The sequence below is a fragment of the Delphinapterus leucas genome, chromosome 6 (assembly GCF_059928025.1).
Source record: "Delphinapterus leucas isolate spDelLeu-1000000601 "Yukka" chromosome 6, BTC_Dleu_Yukka2, whole genome shotgun sequence".
NCBI classification, from domain to species: Eukaryota; Metazoa; Chordata; class Mammalia; order Artiodactyla; family Monodontidae; genus Delphinapterus; species Delphinapterus leucas.
The window spans coordinates 117,763,252-117,777,019 of record NC_143134.1 but is presented as its reverse complement, the minus strand read 5'-3'; the positions used below and the strand labels follow the sequence as shown (position 1 = coordinate 117,777,019).

The 13,768-nt window shown below is 56.0% G+C and overlaps 1 protein-coding gene across 6 annotated transcripts in view; it reads right to left on the bottom strand.

Moving 5' to 3' along the window:
• Positions 1-13,768, bottom strand: part of SPTAN1 (spectrin alpha, non-erythrocytic 1) — a 60,253-nt gene that overhangs the window by 619 nt on the left and 45,866 nt on the right. For 4 of the 6 annotated variants that reach the window (XM_022578561.3, XM_089913812.1, XM_089913814.1 and 1 more), the window contains 16 exons: positions 12,313-12,521; positions 11,362-11,482; positions 11,056-11,177; positions 10,629-10,761; positions 8,803-8,901; positions 7,138-7,297; positions 6,398-6,474; positions 5,550-5,759; positions 4,881-5,177; positions 4,373-4,485; positions 3,993-4,010; positions 1,485-1,539; positions 827-1,023; positions 628-681; positions 394-540; positions 162-309 (listed from right to left, as the gene is read on the bottom strand). In XM_022578561.3, coding sequence (XP_022434269.1) covers positions 162-309; positions 394-540; positions 628-681; positions 827-1,023; positions 1,485-1,539; positions 3,993-4,010; positions 4,373-4,485; positions 4,881-5,177; positions 5,550-5,759; positions 6,398-6,474; positions 7,138-7,297; positions 8,803-8,901; positions 10,629-10,761; positions 11,056-11,177; positions 11,362-11,482; positions 12,313-12,521 — 2,160 coding nt within the window. The remainder of the gene's footprint in view (positions 1-161; positions 310-393; positions 541-627; positions 682-826; positions 1,024-1,484; positions 1,540-3,992; positions 4,011-4,372; positions 4,486-4,880; positions 5,178-5,549; positions 5,760-6,397; positions 6,475-7,137; positions 7,298-8,802; positions 8,902-10,628; positions 10,762-11,055; positions 11,178-11,361; positions 11,483-12,312; positions 12,522-13,768) is intronic. The other 2 variants (XM_089913813.1, XM_089913816.1) reach the window with 1 other exon arrangement.

Here is a 13,768-nt window from a genome sequence, read left to right as displayed (position 1 = left end):
TAGGGATAAAAATGCCTGCACCCAGCAGCTAACGCTCAAAACCGGGGTGCGTTACTCTAGACTCGGCTCTGCCCCTAACCAAGGGGGCAACCTTGCCTGGGCTTCACTTTTCAGAGGAACCCCTCACCCCCACCCCAAGCTAGGGAAGCAGAGCCCCAGACCTGGTACAGCTCCTCCTTGGTCACATAAGGCTTCCCTTCGGAGCTCAGGGCCCGGAAGGCGCTCTCGATCTCCTCACTGGACTTGACGTTCTCGGTCTCACGGCTGATCATGAAGGCCATGTACTCTTGCAGGGAGACGTGGCCGTCCCTGGGGGGCCAAGGTGCAGTGAGCAGGGAGGGTGCAGTAGGAGCCACGTGCAGAGCTGCTTCTACCACGTTCCCTGATGCTCACCTGTTTGGATCCACAGTGTCCAGGATGGCCTCAAACTCGGGGTCGGGCTCCCCTTCCTCCACCATGGGCAGGTCATAGCCCAGGGAGCGCAGGCAGGACTTGAACTCCTGGTGGTTCAGCCGGCCAGACTTGTCCTTGTCAAAGTGTCTGTGGCACAAGGCCGAGGGCTCAGCACCGAGGCCCTGCTGCTGAGCCCGCCTCCCCCGCCAGCAAGGGCGCAACGCACACACTCACTTAAACATCATGCTGAATTCTTTGAGGGCCTCCTCGGTCACCCCGGTCGTGTTCCTGGAAGAAAGAACAGAATTAGGGACCCCATACAGCTGGTGACACGTTCTGTCCTCTCCCAGTAAACTGACTGCTGGACGTGGGGGCGACCCTGCTTCCCACGGCCCCTGCTGCCGCTGTGCCCACCCGGGGAAGCTGCAGGTACCTGGCCTGGATCTGCTGCTCCAGGTTGTGCTGCATGCGCATGCCCAGCTGGTCGAGCTGGTCCCACTGCTGGGCCAGGCCCACGGTGCTGTGCTCTGTGTACTTGTTGTCCAGGATCAGGGCTTCCTCCATGGCCGCCCCCAGGTCCTCAATCTTCTTGAGCTGACTTCTCATGGCTCGAATCTCCTGGTGCTTGCGCTGCGGGGGTGAGGGAGCAAAGATGCGTGGGACAGCGGCTCTTGCCTCAGTTACCGGGCCCGAGAGCCTGCTTAAACAGCCCTCCTCGGTCTCTGCACCCCCAGCCTGAGACCTGCAGGGCTGCCTGCAAGGGGAAAGTGGGGATGGGGTGAGGTTGAAGAAATCCAGCAGCCTTAACAGAGGAAGAGGCGTCAGTGTGACAGTCACACATCAGGGGGTTGACCTGCCAGGGAAACAGTATAAGTACTGAGGACCAAAGGAGCCTCCTCCTCTCCCAGTAGGGCTCCTGGTAGCAACTGTCAAAGACAAAAAACTCTTTAAAATGACGGAGGTCCTGGGCTGCTTTGGGAAAAGGGGGTACCTGACCAGCCCACCTTGTACCCAACCTGAAGCCAAGTAGGCCTGCTGGCAGTGGTGGGATGAAGGGTTTTAGGCGGGCCAGAAACACTAAGGGCACTTACTTTGGTAGCTTCAAGCTGGGATTCGAGGGTCCCGGATTCTTCCACCATGCAGGACCTAAACACAGAAGCACAGTGAGGCCGGAGGCCCGACTGCCAGCTCGAAATTAACTTCCCTCAGATAAAAGTGCCTGCAGTCTCAAATTCCTCTTATTAGGATATGAAACCTATCTGCTACTGGCTATCTTTTCTTAAGCAGCTCTGGGAGCCAGGGAGGGCAGGTGATACTTCTCCAGTATACTTCTGGGAAGCTGCTGCCTGATGTGGTGTGCCACCTGGTAAGGCCAACAGATAAACCAGGGCTGAGCCCCCATCCAGCCTGCTCCCCGCTCCCCAGCTGGGACCCCTTCTCATGTGGCTGGCTCCTTCAGCCCACCCAGGCTGTAGCATGGTACCTGATCCAAGCTAGGCCCTTGAAGGGTACCTCAGGAACTGATTTTAAGTTCCATAGGAACAGAGAGGGGCTGCAGGCCTGGCAGCATGCTTCCTCTGCAACCAGGGGGAGAAGGACGCCTGTGCAACCCTTCAGACAGGAGACCTGAAGGTGAGGGGAGGCTGGCAAGCCACCCCGAGAAGTCCTGGAGTCTCCTGCAGGCTCCTGAGGGGAGCCACACTCTAGGATAAGTGACAGCAGTGGGAGGAGAGGCAGTCAGATGACCCCTTGACATGGGAACTGGGGTGTGAAGATCATGACCAGATTTGGGTTTGGTCCTGCCCAAAGGAGAGGTGGCTGTGACTAAGCCCCAGATTCAGGTTCTATCATCTACAGACACAGCACCAGAGGCTCCTTCCGGGCCTAAGTTCTGAGGAGCGGGGGGTCTCTGGGGAGCCTCTATCTTCCCGACAACAGTGTGAGGTCACAGAGGCTACCAGTGAACGAAGACGAATGAGGTTACGTGCAGGGATGAGTCACACTGTATGCGTGTCCTGGGTGGGGTTTTAGCCCGGCCTCCCCGGTACCCAGCTTTGCCCCAACCTACCCTTTCAACACCCAGCGAGCCAGCATTAGCTGTGAAATCTCCCTAGGTTCAAAGTGCTCTAGCAAGGCAAGGCACCAGGCTTCCTCCTACCCCAGCAGGTCAGACTCACAGTCACGCCATGTCCCCCCAGGAAAAGCACACCCCCAGGACCTGGGGGCAGGAGGCCGGGTGCTGGTGCAGTGGGAGGAGGGCAGACCCCTCCTTCCCATGTGGCCACGGGCGGTGGGTTAGTCAGAAAGCAGAGCTGCCTGGGGAAGTCAAGAGTGCACTGGTAAAACCACAGCGAGGTAAGAAGAGAAACAGGAGAAAAACCTTCCAGACAGATCATCCCCAACTTCATACTGATAGACACGAATGACCCGACGATACGCTATGCTATTCAAAGAAAAGAAACCAAATGAATACACCAGCGGAAGGGGAGGCAAGAGCACACCGAGACAGACACACACCACAAGACCCAAGCTGGTCAGTGCACAGGCAGGGCCACCTGGCGCCCAGGCAGGGACGTGGTACAGGCCAAGCCGACAGCCGGCCTGGGAGGGCAGGCAGCCTTGGGCGGCTCACATGGGGACCGGGCAAGACGGGACAGGGCTGGGAGGAGCCACATGGTAAGGGGAGCATGGCACCTCGTGGAGACAAGTCCAATGCCAGCAGACACGGCCACGGGCACCGGGGAGGAGAACGGACCCCAGGGCAGCTTATGAGCTCGAGCCGAACCTGGGATCCCAGGATCCTGCCCCACTCTGCCTTCAGCACGTGCTCACATAAGCGAGGGTGACACTCCTCCCGCTGCCTCCTTTAACGACTGACGTGCCTGCCTGCAGGGCCTCGGGAGCGCTAGTCTAAGCCACCATGGTCCCGGGAGAGAATGCAAGGGTGCCCGCTCCGGGCAGAGGCGAGGACCTCCTGGGGAGGCCCCACTGGCACCGGGCAGGACAGCCCTGCTCCTCTCGGGGCTCCTCCCAAGTCCTGTGTCTCTCCAACACCCAGAAACCCTGAGCACCTGGGCTTCCTCTTGAGGCAAAAGACGGCCTCAGCCCTCCGTGGGGGCACTGGGGGAGGAGGGTCAGTGCACAGACGGGGACTTAGTGCACCAGCTGGAGCCCCTCAACAATGTCATCCTGTTTCACGCCCATGACGTGATCCCAATGGACACGTGGGGGAACAAGGCAGAAAAGAAGTCTAGTATAATCCCAATGGCTGAATAATGGGGATTCTCAGAGGCTCTGGACTCCAGCTCTGGCCTTCGGGCCCTATCTTAGACAACCCTTGGAATCTGAACGGGAAGGTGGGAGCGGCTCCCCTCCGCAGACTGCAGGCCGTCAGGGACAGTGGGCCATGGGTGCCAGGGAAGGGGGCGAGGGTAGGGCGGGGGACATGCAGCCTGCCCCAGGCAGGAAGGTCCATTCTGGGATCCTCTGCAAGCCAGGCCACGAGGGGACAAAGGGCAGAGGGACAAGCGCGGCAGAGGGACAAGCGCACTAGACACCATCACACCACAAGCCCGGAGAAATAAGAAGTCAATATTAACCCATCGAGGAGATACGTTCTGTGGAGATGGGATCCAAGCAGCCACAAGACAAGGTGGTGTCCGGACAGCAGCATCGCGAGGTGGGGGACAAAGGCAGACACAAGAAAGAAAACAAAAACAAAACCAAGGTCGTCAGTAACCCACGCTGTGCTCAACCCTGTACCCCTGTCACTGTGCAACCACGGGCGACGCTCAGTCCCACCCAATCCAGGACATCCAGCGACTCCACCTCTGGAGAAGTTCCTTCGAGAACCCTCCCAACTCTGCCCACCCCTCTGGCTCCAGCCAGACCAGGCTGCACTCCTAACCCTTCTTTCCACACTCTGGAGCCCGAGGCCTGGGCATTCAGCCCCCGGGACCGAGCACTCCCGGGGCCGCACCTGGTCTCCTGGATCCACTGGTGGAAGGCGTTGGCGTGCTGGGCGAACTCCTGGCGCAGCTTGTCGTTCTCCTCCTGCCGGCGCTGCTCCTTCTGCAGCTCCAGCTCCCTTTCCTAAGGACCAAGGGAGGAAGAGGCATGTCATCCCCGGCCCCCTTCACGGACAGGCTCGAGGCTCAGCCACTGACCGGCCGGTCTCAACATTTGAGAGGAACAAGGCGTAGTTTTCTGAAGCTACTCGGGCGGTCAGGGAGGACGAGCTGTTCATCTCAACCCACAGACAGCACGGAAGGCGTCTGGTAGGCATTCGCCAGCCCGCTTCCCCAGAGACCTTGCAAGACGCAGGGTGGGGGGGGGTGGGAGGGCCGATCACAGCCATGCGGGCCTGCGGGACCCACACAGGGTGACTTGTGATGAATGAAACTGCGCTTCCTCCCCCATCTCCTCACGCTTCAGCCGGGAAAGGCTTCCCTGACCAGCGCCCCACCCGGCCCAGCGGAGAAGGGCACCTTGATGATCTTCTGCAGGTTCCTCCAGGTCTCCTCCAGGGCCTCCATGGTGAACCAGGTGTAGGGGTTGGAGGCCACGCGGAAGCTCTTGATCTGGCGGTCCAGCTCGGCCAGCTGGTTGAAGTCGGCCTGGGCCGAGCTGAGTGAGGAGCGGAAGGCGTCGTGGGCCTCACGCAAGGCCTTGATCTCTTCCAGGGAGTTGCAGCGCACCGGGTCTGTTAAGTCCTCCTCTGCGTTTTCAAACCAGCTGTTGAAGGCAGAAGCCTTTTTGGCAAAGGTCAGGAAGAGGTCCTCCACCTGAAAGCAGAGGAGACTTGAGTCAGCACAGCTGCAGGGGCTGTATGGACCATCCTTGGTGGGCGGGTGGGGGGGCAGTGGTGTGGGCACCAGAAAGGCGGGGGTCGTTCCCAGGGTGTCGGGCTTGGCTCGGCTTGGCTCTCTGCTGCCCTCCTCCCACTGCTGAAAAGTCCTCCCTCTTTCTCCCCTTTCCCTGGGGCGTGCAAGCTCAGTCTTCCCGGAAGCTTCCGAGCAGCAGCCTCCTGAAGGCAAGGGTCCCCCTTCCCTTGGTTTACGCTGACTCCACACCCCCGTGCAGAACCTCTGTCCCGGGAGAGGGGTTTGCTTTTCCTATGCGTTGAGCTGGTTGAGCTCGGCCGGGGCCAAGCTCACCTTGCGGAAATGACTCTGCGCCTCCAGCAGCTTCTTCTTCCGGGTGGCTGAGTTGGCCAGAAGCTGGCTCCACCTTTTCATGAGGGCGGCGTGCCGGGCCTCGATGGCCTTTGACTGGATGTGCTTGGCGGCCAGCAGCTGATCTTTGAGGGCAGTGATGTTGGCGATGCCCTCCTGCTGGAAGGCCTGCAGGCCAGCATCGAAGGTTTCCTGGAACGAGGAGCGAGAAGGCAACATGCAGGGACCGCACTGAGATGAGACCGTACACCTCCCGGCGCCTCAGCTCGGACGGCACCCGCGTCTGTCCAGCCAGCTGCCCAGGCCAGACTGTCAGCCTCGAGTCCCCACCTCCTCCTGGCCCTTGGTCACACCTTGGTCACCACTTTGCTGCATCTCCTCCAGACCTCAGGTCACTGAGGCAGCTCCTCCCAGGCCCTGCTTTCAGCCTCGGTCTGAGGCACCCGGGCTCCCCCCACTACCTCTGCCAAGAATACCCGCCCAGCTCTTCACCAACCACTTTCAGTTTACCCTCCGTGATCTAGCTTGGATGTCACCTCCTCTGGGAAGACTTTCCCGTCAACGCCTGCCTGCTGGAAACTGAGTCAGACACCTCTTGAGTGAAGTCCACATCCTGCTGTGCTCTGCCCTGTTAGCACCCATCAGGCTGCAGCTCAGAGGCCTAGTCTGAGAGCTTCCTGAGGACCAGGACTGTGTCTTGTTTACTGCTGGCCCCTAGGGCCTAACATAAATAGTCAAATGTCTCAATGAAAGATGCTAACCATCATTCACTGACCAGGAAGTACTACTGGAGTACGTTTCAGTCAGCCAGCACAGCAGCCACGACTGACCTGTTTGGTGAGGAGAGTCTGGACAGAAGACAGGTCCCGCCCGTGATCATCTGTCTTCAAGCTGCTCTCCTTCTCACCTAGGAAACCAAGCACGGCAAGTCAGCCGTCCCTTCTCAATGTAACAAATTTGGAAGAAAAGAAGAAGAAAGAAAACCGAGACCTATCATTTTGCTTACATTTGAATTCCAATACTACTGACAGCAGTCTCTGAACCCAAATGAGCTGGCTCCTCCCTGTACCCGGGCCCCCTTCTAAGCCTGTGTCCTGAAGGGGTCCCTCCAGCCTGTCCTAGATGCTGTTCAGTCGCTACTGATGCAACAGCAACTACCAAGGTCATGTGGGTCCTGAAATCGGTGCAGTTCCTCCTCGCCTGGGGGCTGGATCACACCCTGGACCCGTGTAGCTCGGGGACGGTGCCGGTGCAGGCTGGTCCGGCTCGTGTGGCCCTTACTTGTGTTGTGGTGCCCACTGCTTCTTTCAGCGTTACAGGACCTTTATTTCGTTAACCCTCGTGCCGGCCCAGGGGCACCGCTGAGGCTCGGCTCTCTGCCTCAGGACCCTGTCTCCCGCTGCCACCAGTGGTCTGCCCGGTGGCAGGGGTCTCTGATACACTCACATTCCAGCGGTTTCTTCTCTGCAGAAGAAAACCAGCTGCGTAGGAAGCAAACAGGCTGTGGTTCTGAACAATCTTCCCGGCCCGGGAGGGTAAGAGGTTTGGGCAGCGCCGAGGCCGTGCTTACCAATCCAGGACTCCACCACGTCAGCCTTCCAGTTGAACTGAAGGAAGGCCGAGTTCTCGTCGAGCTTTGCCTTCCTCTGGGCGGCAGCTTTCTCCAAGTCTGATACTTTCCCGTTCAGGCCCTTCATCTTTGAAGAGATGTTCTCCTCATGGTGATTGTTCTAGGCCGTGGAGAAGGCACACCCTGTCAGCCTGGCCCCTGCTGCGGTTACCTGATCTGCACTCTCCCTGCAGGGCGCAGGCAGGCTTGCAACCTCTGTGACAGGCCGTGCTCCCCTGCCCACCGCCAGGAGAATGGGGGAAGGCTTTTCTAAGAGCCTTAAAGAGATGAACACTGGCCAATTCTACTCCTACAAGTAATAATGAGGAATGTGATAAAATGTTAAGTCACGATGATGTATTCATTAGTGTCATTTCTGACAGCAAAAAATTAGAAAAAGCCTAAATAATTATGACTCAATGGCTACTATACGTATGCAATAAAAACAATGGCTTGGAACAATGTTTTCACACTGTGGATATTAAAAATTATTAAGCCCCAAACACTCTGATGCAGTCTTGGTTAAAACTGTATGTGAAAACACAAACCATAAGTCAGCATAAAATTCAGAAAGAAACTCAGGGAGGAAACGAAGATTGCTGTTGGAAACAGAGCACCAGGCTCTCTGCCCCAAGGCTGAAGGACGTTCACAAGCCGTCATCTCACAGGTGGGGCGCACTTGTGTGTGGTGAGTCGTACACAGGCCTCATCTACGCGGATATGGTCTGTATCTGAAATTAGTCTCCGTTAGGTTGTTTGCCCACAAGAGTGAGGAGAAAAGCTCCCTAGTGAACACAGGTTTTAACTACAGTTACCTCCTGTGGACCAAATCTCTAGTCTTAAGGCCTGATCACCAGTGCAAATTCTGTGATGAGGAATTTTATTTACTCATTATGTGTTTGTGACAGGAAATCAGAGTCGATAGAAGTCATTTGTCTCGTGCAACTACATGTCTTGTGGACCTCGTGACAGATCGCGGCACCGCGTTTAGTCTGGATTTCAGCTGGGGAGTGACTCGACTTCACTGCTGCTGGGACAGCACCAAGACCCCTTATTTTTTGCTTTCTCCCTAGAAAGCTGTTTGAATGAAATGAACCTTGTGATTCCGACAGACACATTTATAAAACATCCTGGATAGCAGCCAGGTTTCACACAGCGACGTACACCCACTGAACAGCTGCCGTTTAGCCTAGTGGGTGCCTCAGCATGAGGAGAGTCTGGAGGGTCCGGCACGGAGGTCTCACTGGGGCCATCTCCGGTGGTGGTCCTATGGGTGACTGTTTTGACCTGCCCACTTGTGTTTTCTACCACCTCTATAAAGAGCTTGTATTCCTGGAGAAGTAAACTAGAAGAGCAAACACATGGGAGTGCCAATGTCACAGCAGGGCTGCTTCTTTGCTTAATTAAAGCAGAGAAAAACAACTGCTGCAGGATGGCTTTACTAACTGGCTTCAAGAAGGGGGTAAATATCCAGTTAAACACGCAATGCAGGAATGGAGCCGCTACCGGTCTCCACGCAGACCTCTGTTTGGTGAGTATCCCAGGGGAGGAGCTTTGCGGATTGTGGTACCAGCACGCGGTGTCCCGGAGCGAGAAATGAGGGTCTTACCAGCGGGCCAGGCTCACCTTCTTAATGAGGTCTTGTCCGTTAGTGCAGACGTCATTTACCCGGTCCTTGTGGACAGTGAAGTCTGTCTCGAAGGCTTCATGTTTCTTCAGTAAGCCCTGGAGGGGAAACAGCAAGGCTCGCCACTGAGGGCCTGGCACGTGCGTGCGGTGGGCCAGGCCCCGGGGCCAGAGGAGCAGGACTGGAAGGTGCCCTCGCACGCACCCCAGTCCAGCTGGGGCTAAGACAACAGACACGTACAGGATAAACAGAAAATCCTACAGCAGTAAAACGAGGACACCACGAGCATAACCGGAGGCCTTTCTGAAGGGGTGAGGCTGCCGCCAGTCAACCAGCACAGGCCCCTTTCCCTGTAGGAGACCAGAGAATGGACACCGAGCAGCCTTCAAATAAGCACCAACAGAACAGTGACACCCGCCCTACGGTTTAACCGGAGCACATCTCCTGCGGGACCTCCCAAATCTTGTCTTTTCCTCCGTACAGCTGAAGTGCCGGAGACAACACCCCTCGTGTCGGCTTCCAGGGAACACAGCGATGCAGAGGACAGGAAACCACTGACTGCGTCTGCCTCCTACCTGCGTCCCCCAACTAGCTGAACAGGATTCCCACCGGGAGGAGCGCAGCTCTGGGGCTACCCTGACCCTCGGGAATGCTAACTCTGCTTCCACAGCTGGTGGCACGGATGGAGGAACACCCGACCACAACGTGCAGTTCCCCCTATGAAGAGGGGAGTCGCCTCACCCCCGAGACCCGGGGCGGCTCTGTCCCACAGGCTACGCCTTAGGATCCCTGCAGCCTTGCCTTTGCCTCTTTGAACGCTGCCTGAAGAAGCTGATCTAAGCTGCCAGATGGTGAGAGGCCACGTGGAGGGGACTGAAACGTCCCAGCTGGAGCCACCTGAGTGACATCACCGTGCACCTCTCAGCCCAGCGGCCTTCTGCCTCAGTGCAGCTGTGTTAGGGGGTCCCAGTGAGAACAGCAGAGGCAATGCCCATCAATGCACAGAATTGTGGGAAATAAACTTGTTTTTAGGGTTGTGACACAGCAATAGGTAACCAACGTATTTAGGAAATATGTTACGGGTTGAACTGCGTCCTCCCAAAGATATGGGTCCAGACCTTAGCACCTAAGAATGTGGAAATGAGTCCTCTGCAGGTGCAATCAAGTTAAGACAGGTCATCAGGGTGGGTCCTAATCCAATATGACTGGTGTCCTACATATATAAGAAGAGGGAAATCTGGACACAGACACAGGCAGACAGAATGCCACGGGGACACAAAGACACAGAGGGAAGACAGCCATGTGAAAGAAAGCACAGGCAGAGGTTCGAGTCACGCTGCCACAAGCCCAGCTACCAGAAGCTGGGAGAGGCAAGAAAGGGTCCTCTCCTAGAAGCCTCGGAGAGAGCAAGGCCCTGTCGACACCTTGATCACAGACCTCTACCTTGCCAAACTAGGACAAAACAAGTTTCTATTGTTTCAAAGCCACTCAGTTTGTGGTACTTTGCTAAGGCAGCCACAGGAAACTAACAGGGTTCTAGTAACCTGTGGTTAACGATACCAACCATACTGCTGGGCTGACAGCAGGACTCCATGAACTGGGGCTGACAAAGTCACCCCAATTTTGTCTACAGAGGGGCAGCGTCTCTCGCGTGGGATCTTGAGGACCGAGACCCGCCAACGAGATGCCGGCTGCCGGCTCTGAGTGCTCTCCTGGGAAGAGCACGGCCACCGAGCAAGCGGGCAGGGAAAGGGTGGGGCAGGCAGCTGCTCGGGGGCGGGGGAGGGGGGAGGAAGCAGCAGGCAGCACCTCCAGTTTCTCTGACCTGGATGGCAGCAAGAGTGTCTCCATAATCCTCACTGGCCACCAGGGTCATCTTCTCATTGATCCAGGCTTCCTCCTCCTCCACGTTGGCTACAAACTGCTGATACTCCAAGGACTCTTCTAGCCGCTGGCCCCTAATCACAGGGGACAGTATGAAATCAGCCATAACCTCCTCTAACCTGGACGCTTACAAACACGAATGACGAGCATGGGACGTAAACGGTTCACGCGAGCCCTCTTCCTAACACAGAGCAGCGACTGCTGGTCCAACACGAGATCCTGGAACCATACGCTCGGTCCGGATTCACATAACGGGACCAGCTCGGCCTGGGCCTGTCAGAGCAAGCCAACCGCGGGCGCTGGCACAGCCAAGAGGAGGGCCCCGGGGGCGCAGGAGGGCCCTGGCACCGCCCCTCCGCCACGCTCACCGGGCGGCCGCCAGCCGCTTCAGCTCCCTCCAGTGCTCCACGAACTGCGCCAGGCGCTGCTCTATCTCCTCCTTCCCGATGGTGTTATCATCCGACAGCTTCTTTCCGGTGTCCCGGACACCCTGACAGGCAGGAACGACTGGGTCAACAGGTGCTTCCAGGAAAGGGCCTCGACGTTAGACTCAGGCCTTCTCCACCCCGCTGTGGGATGAGGAGCTATAACCACTGTAGAGACCTCAGTGAGACGAGCTCACCTGAGCCCATTCAAGTCCCGCTGCCCGCTCGGCCGGGAGAGGCCCGCCTCACCTGAATCGCCGGCTCGTGGGCGGCCAGTTCTGCCTCCAAACGTTTGTGCTTCTTCCTCAGGTTCTGAACGCCCGTCAGGTCGCGGCCATAGTCCTCCGAGCTCACCAGCAGCTTCTTCTCCCTGGGCAGCACAGGAGGGTGGTCAGCCTCTGCACCTGCGTGTCTTCAGCTGGAGACGTGCAGTCGAAGAGCGTGAAGCTCACGCACCCCGTGATGTCCTTCACCTGCATCTACCCATCTCTCCAGGAAAGTCCTTCAGAAGCCAGGCTTCTGGGGAAAAAAGCCTCTACTTCCCCAATGAACAGTGCCCACGTACGTCTCCAGGAGCACCTCCTGTGTCCGACTCTGCAAAGGGTCGGGGTGCACTGGAGAACAAGGAGGTGCCGCTGCTGTCGCCCTATCAATCCTACCTGATCAAATACACACGTATCACACGCGGTAACATATGAAAACGCTAATGTAAACAGTGTTTTAAGGCAGTGAATTGAGAGAATCCTGTCCTTAAAAATGGTCTGTTTACAGGCTACATCATCTGGAAAAGGCAGACTAAAATTCTGGGGGAGGGGAGATAAACACAAACAAGACGAACTTTTCTTCCTGCAAGCAGCAATCTTCCCCAGGAGATCAGACCATCTTTCCCAGATGGGAACTCACTCATGTCACCAGTGACCTAAGGGCAGGGACTAGACAAGCCCTGGACACCATCACACACACTGCCACATGGAGGCCATGGCCGACCACCATCACCACATGCCCAGACACCAGGAGGGGAAGCCGGGGCGCCTCACTGCGGCTGTGCAGTGAGGCTGGGGCCAGCTGGGCACAGCTGCCGAGTCTGTGCCATTTCTGACCCACTTCCCATCTCACCACCACGGTCCAGGAGAGGATAAGCCCAGGGTTCCTAACGCCCTCCGTGAAAGGCTCCGAGGGCACCCGGAGCGGGGTGCGTACTTGATCCAGGACTCCTCGTCGTCCATGTCCCGGAAGAACTGGTGCAGGCGGTGGGACTCGTTCAGCCTGGCTCGCCGGGAGGCTGCCATGCTCTTGATCTTCTGGAAACGGCCGTTGATGGTGTCCCGCTTGTCCTTCACTTGGGAGGTGTCGAAGGCACTGCTGGTCATCAGGCTGTCTGCCTGGCTGTTCAGGTCCTTCAGGCGATCCTGGGCAGGGGACACGACGGAGGGGTCAGAGAGCTGGGGCACCCACGAATATCTGCTCGTAAATCAGAACTCGGGACTTCTTCACTGACGGGTTGGTTTAAGATTTATTCAGGTTACTCTAAGTGTGGTATGTGGACCCCGAGAATTCTAAGAGATCAAAACTACTTTCATAACAATACAAAAACATGATCTGCCTTTTTTACTGTGTGAACATTTGCACCGATGGTGCAAAATCCAGGGTAGGGGTGGCGCTGCTCAAGGCAGTGGCAAACTACGAGCTGAAATCCAACTCTTCACTGCCACGCACTCCCAGTAGAAATCGCTGTTTCACTTAAGAACATCCTTAAACAAGCAGCAAGGTTGTTAATTTTATTAAGTCTCCATCTTTGAGTACGTGTCGTTTTCATATCCTGTCTGATAAAACGGGGAACCCACACGAAGCACTTCCGCCGAGTGCCGAAGTTCAATGACTGCGCTGAGGAGAAGCGCACGTTCCGAGCCGAACTGGCCACTTCTTCCACGGCACGCCAGTTTCACTCGAAAAGAACGGCCAACGGACAAACCGTGGTCATTCTGACTTTGGGAGCTGACAAATACTTTGTCGAGAATGAATAAAGTGAACCTGTCACTTTAAGGAAAACTGAGTTTGCTGCTAATGATAAAATTCAAACTTTCATGAGGAAATTAGAATTTTGGAAAATTGGCATCCACCTCCGTGAGCCTGACAGCTTCCGGATACATGTAGATTTTTCCGTTGAAGACTGGCTGTGATGTTAACGAACGTGATGTTTGATACCATATACAGACATGTGTCAACATTTAGAAGATCTAAACTCTGTGAATCAACACTTCCCAAATGATTCTGTAACCTCAGGCATGAGTAAATGATCCATTCAAAGTCCAAGATGGACCAGTGGATTTAAATATAGACAGTATGAAAAGCTGACAGTGTTTCCAAGTTCACTTTCCAACTAACCTTTAGAAACTACCACCTACTGAGCTGGATGTAGTATCAAAAAGTATCGACAATTATCTGAATTAAAATACTACTCCCTCCTCTACCTGTGTGAGGCTGTATTTTCATCACACACAACAAACTGAATTCAGAAGCAGCTACAAGAATCCAGCTGTCTTCTATCAAGCTGGACATCAAAGAGATTTGCAAAAAATGTAACCAGTGTGACTCTTCTTGCTATATTTTTGTTTTTGGAAAAACAGAGACATCATACATAAAAAATGTTACTTAC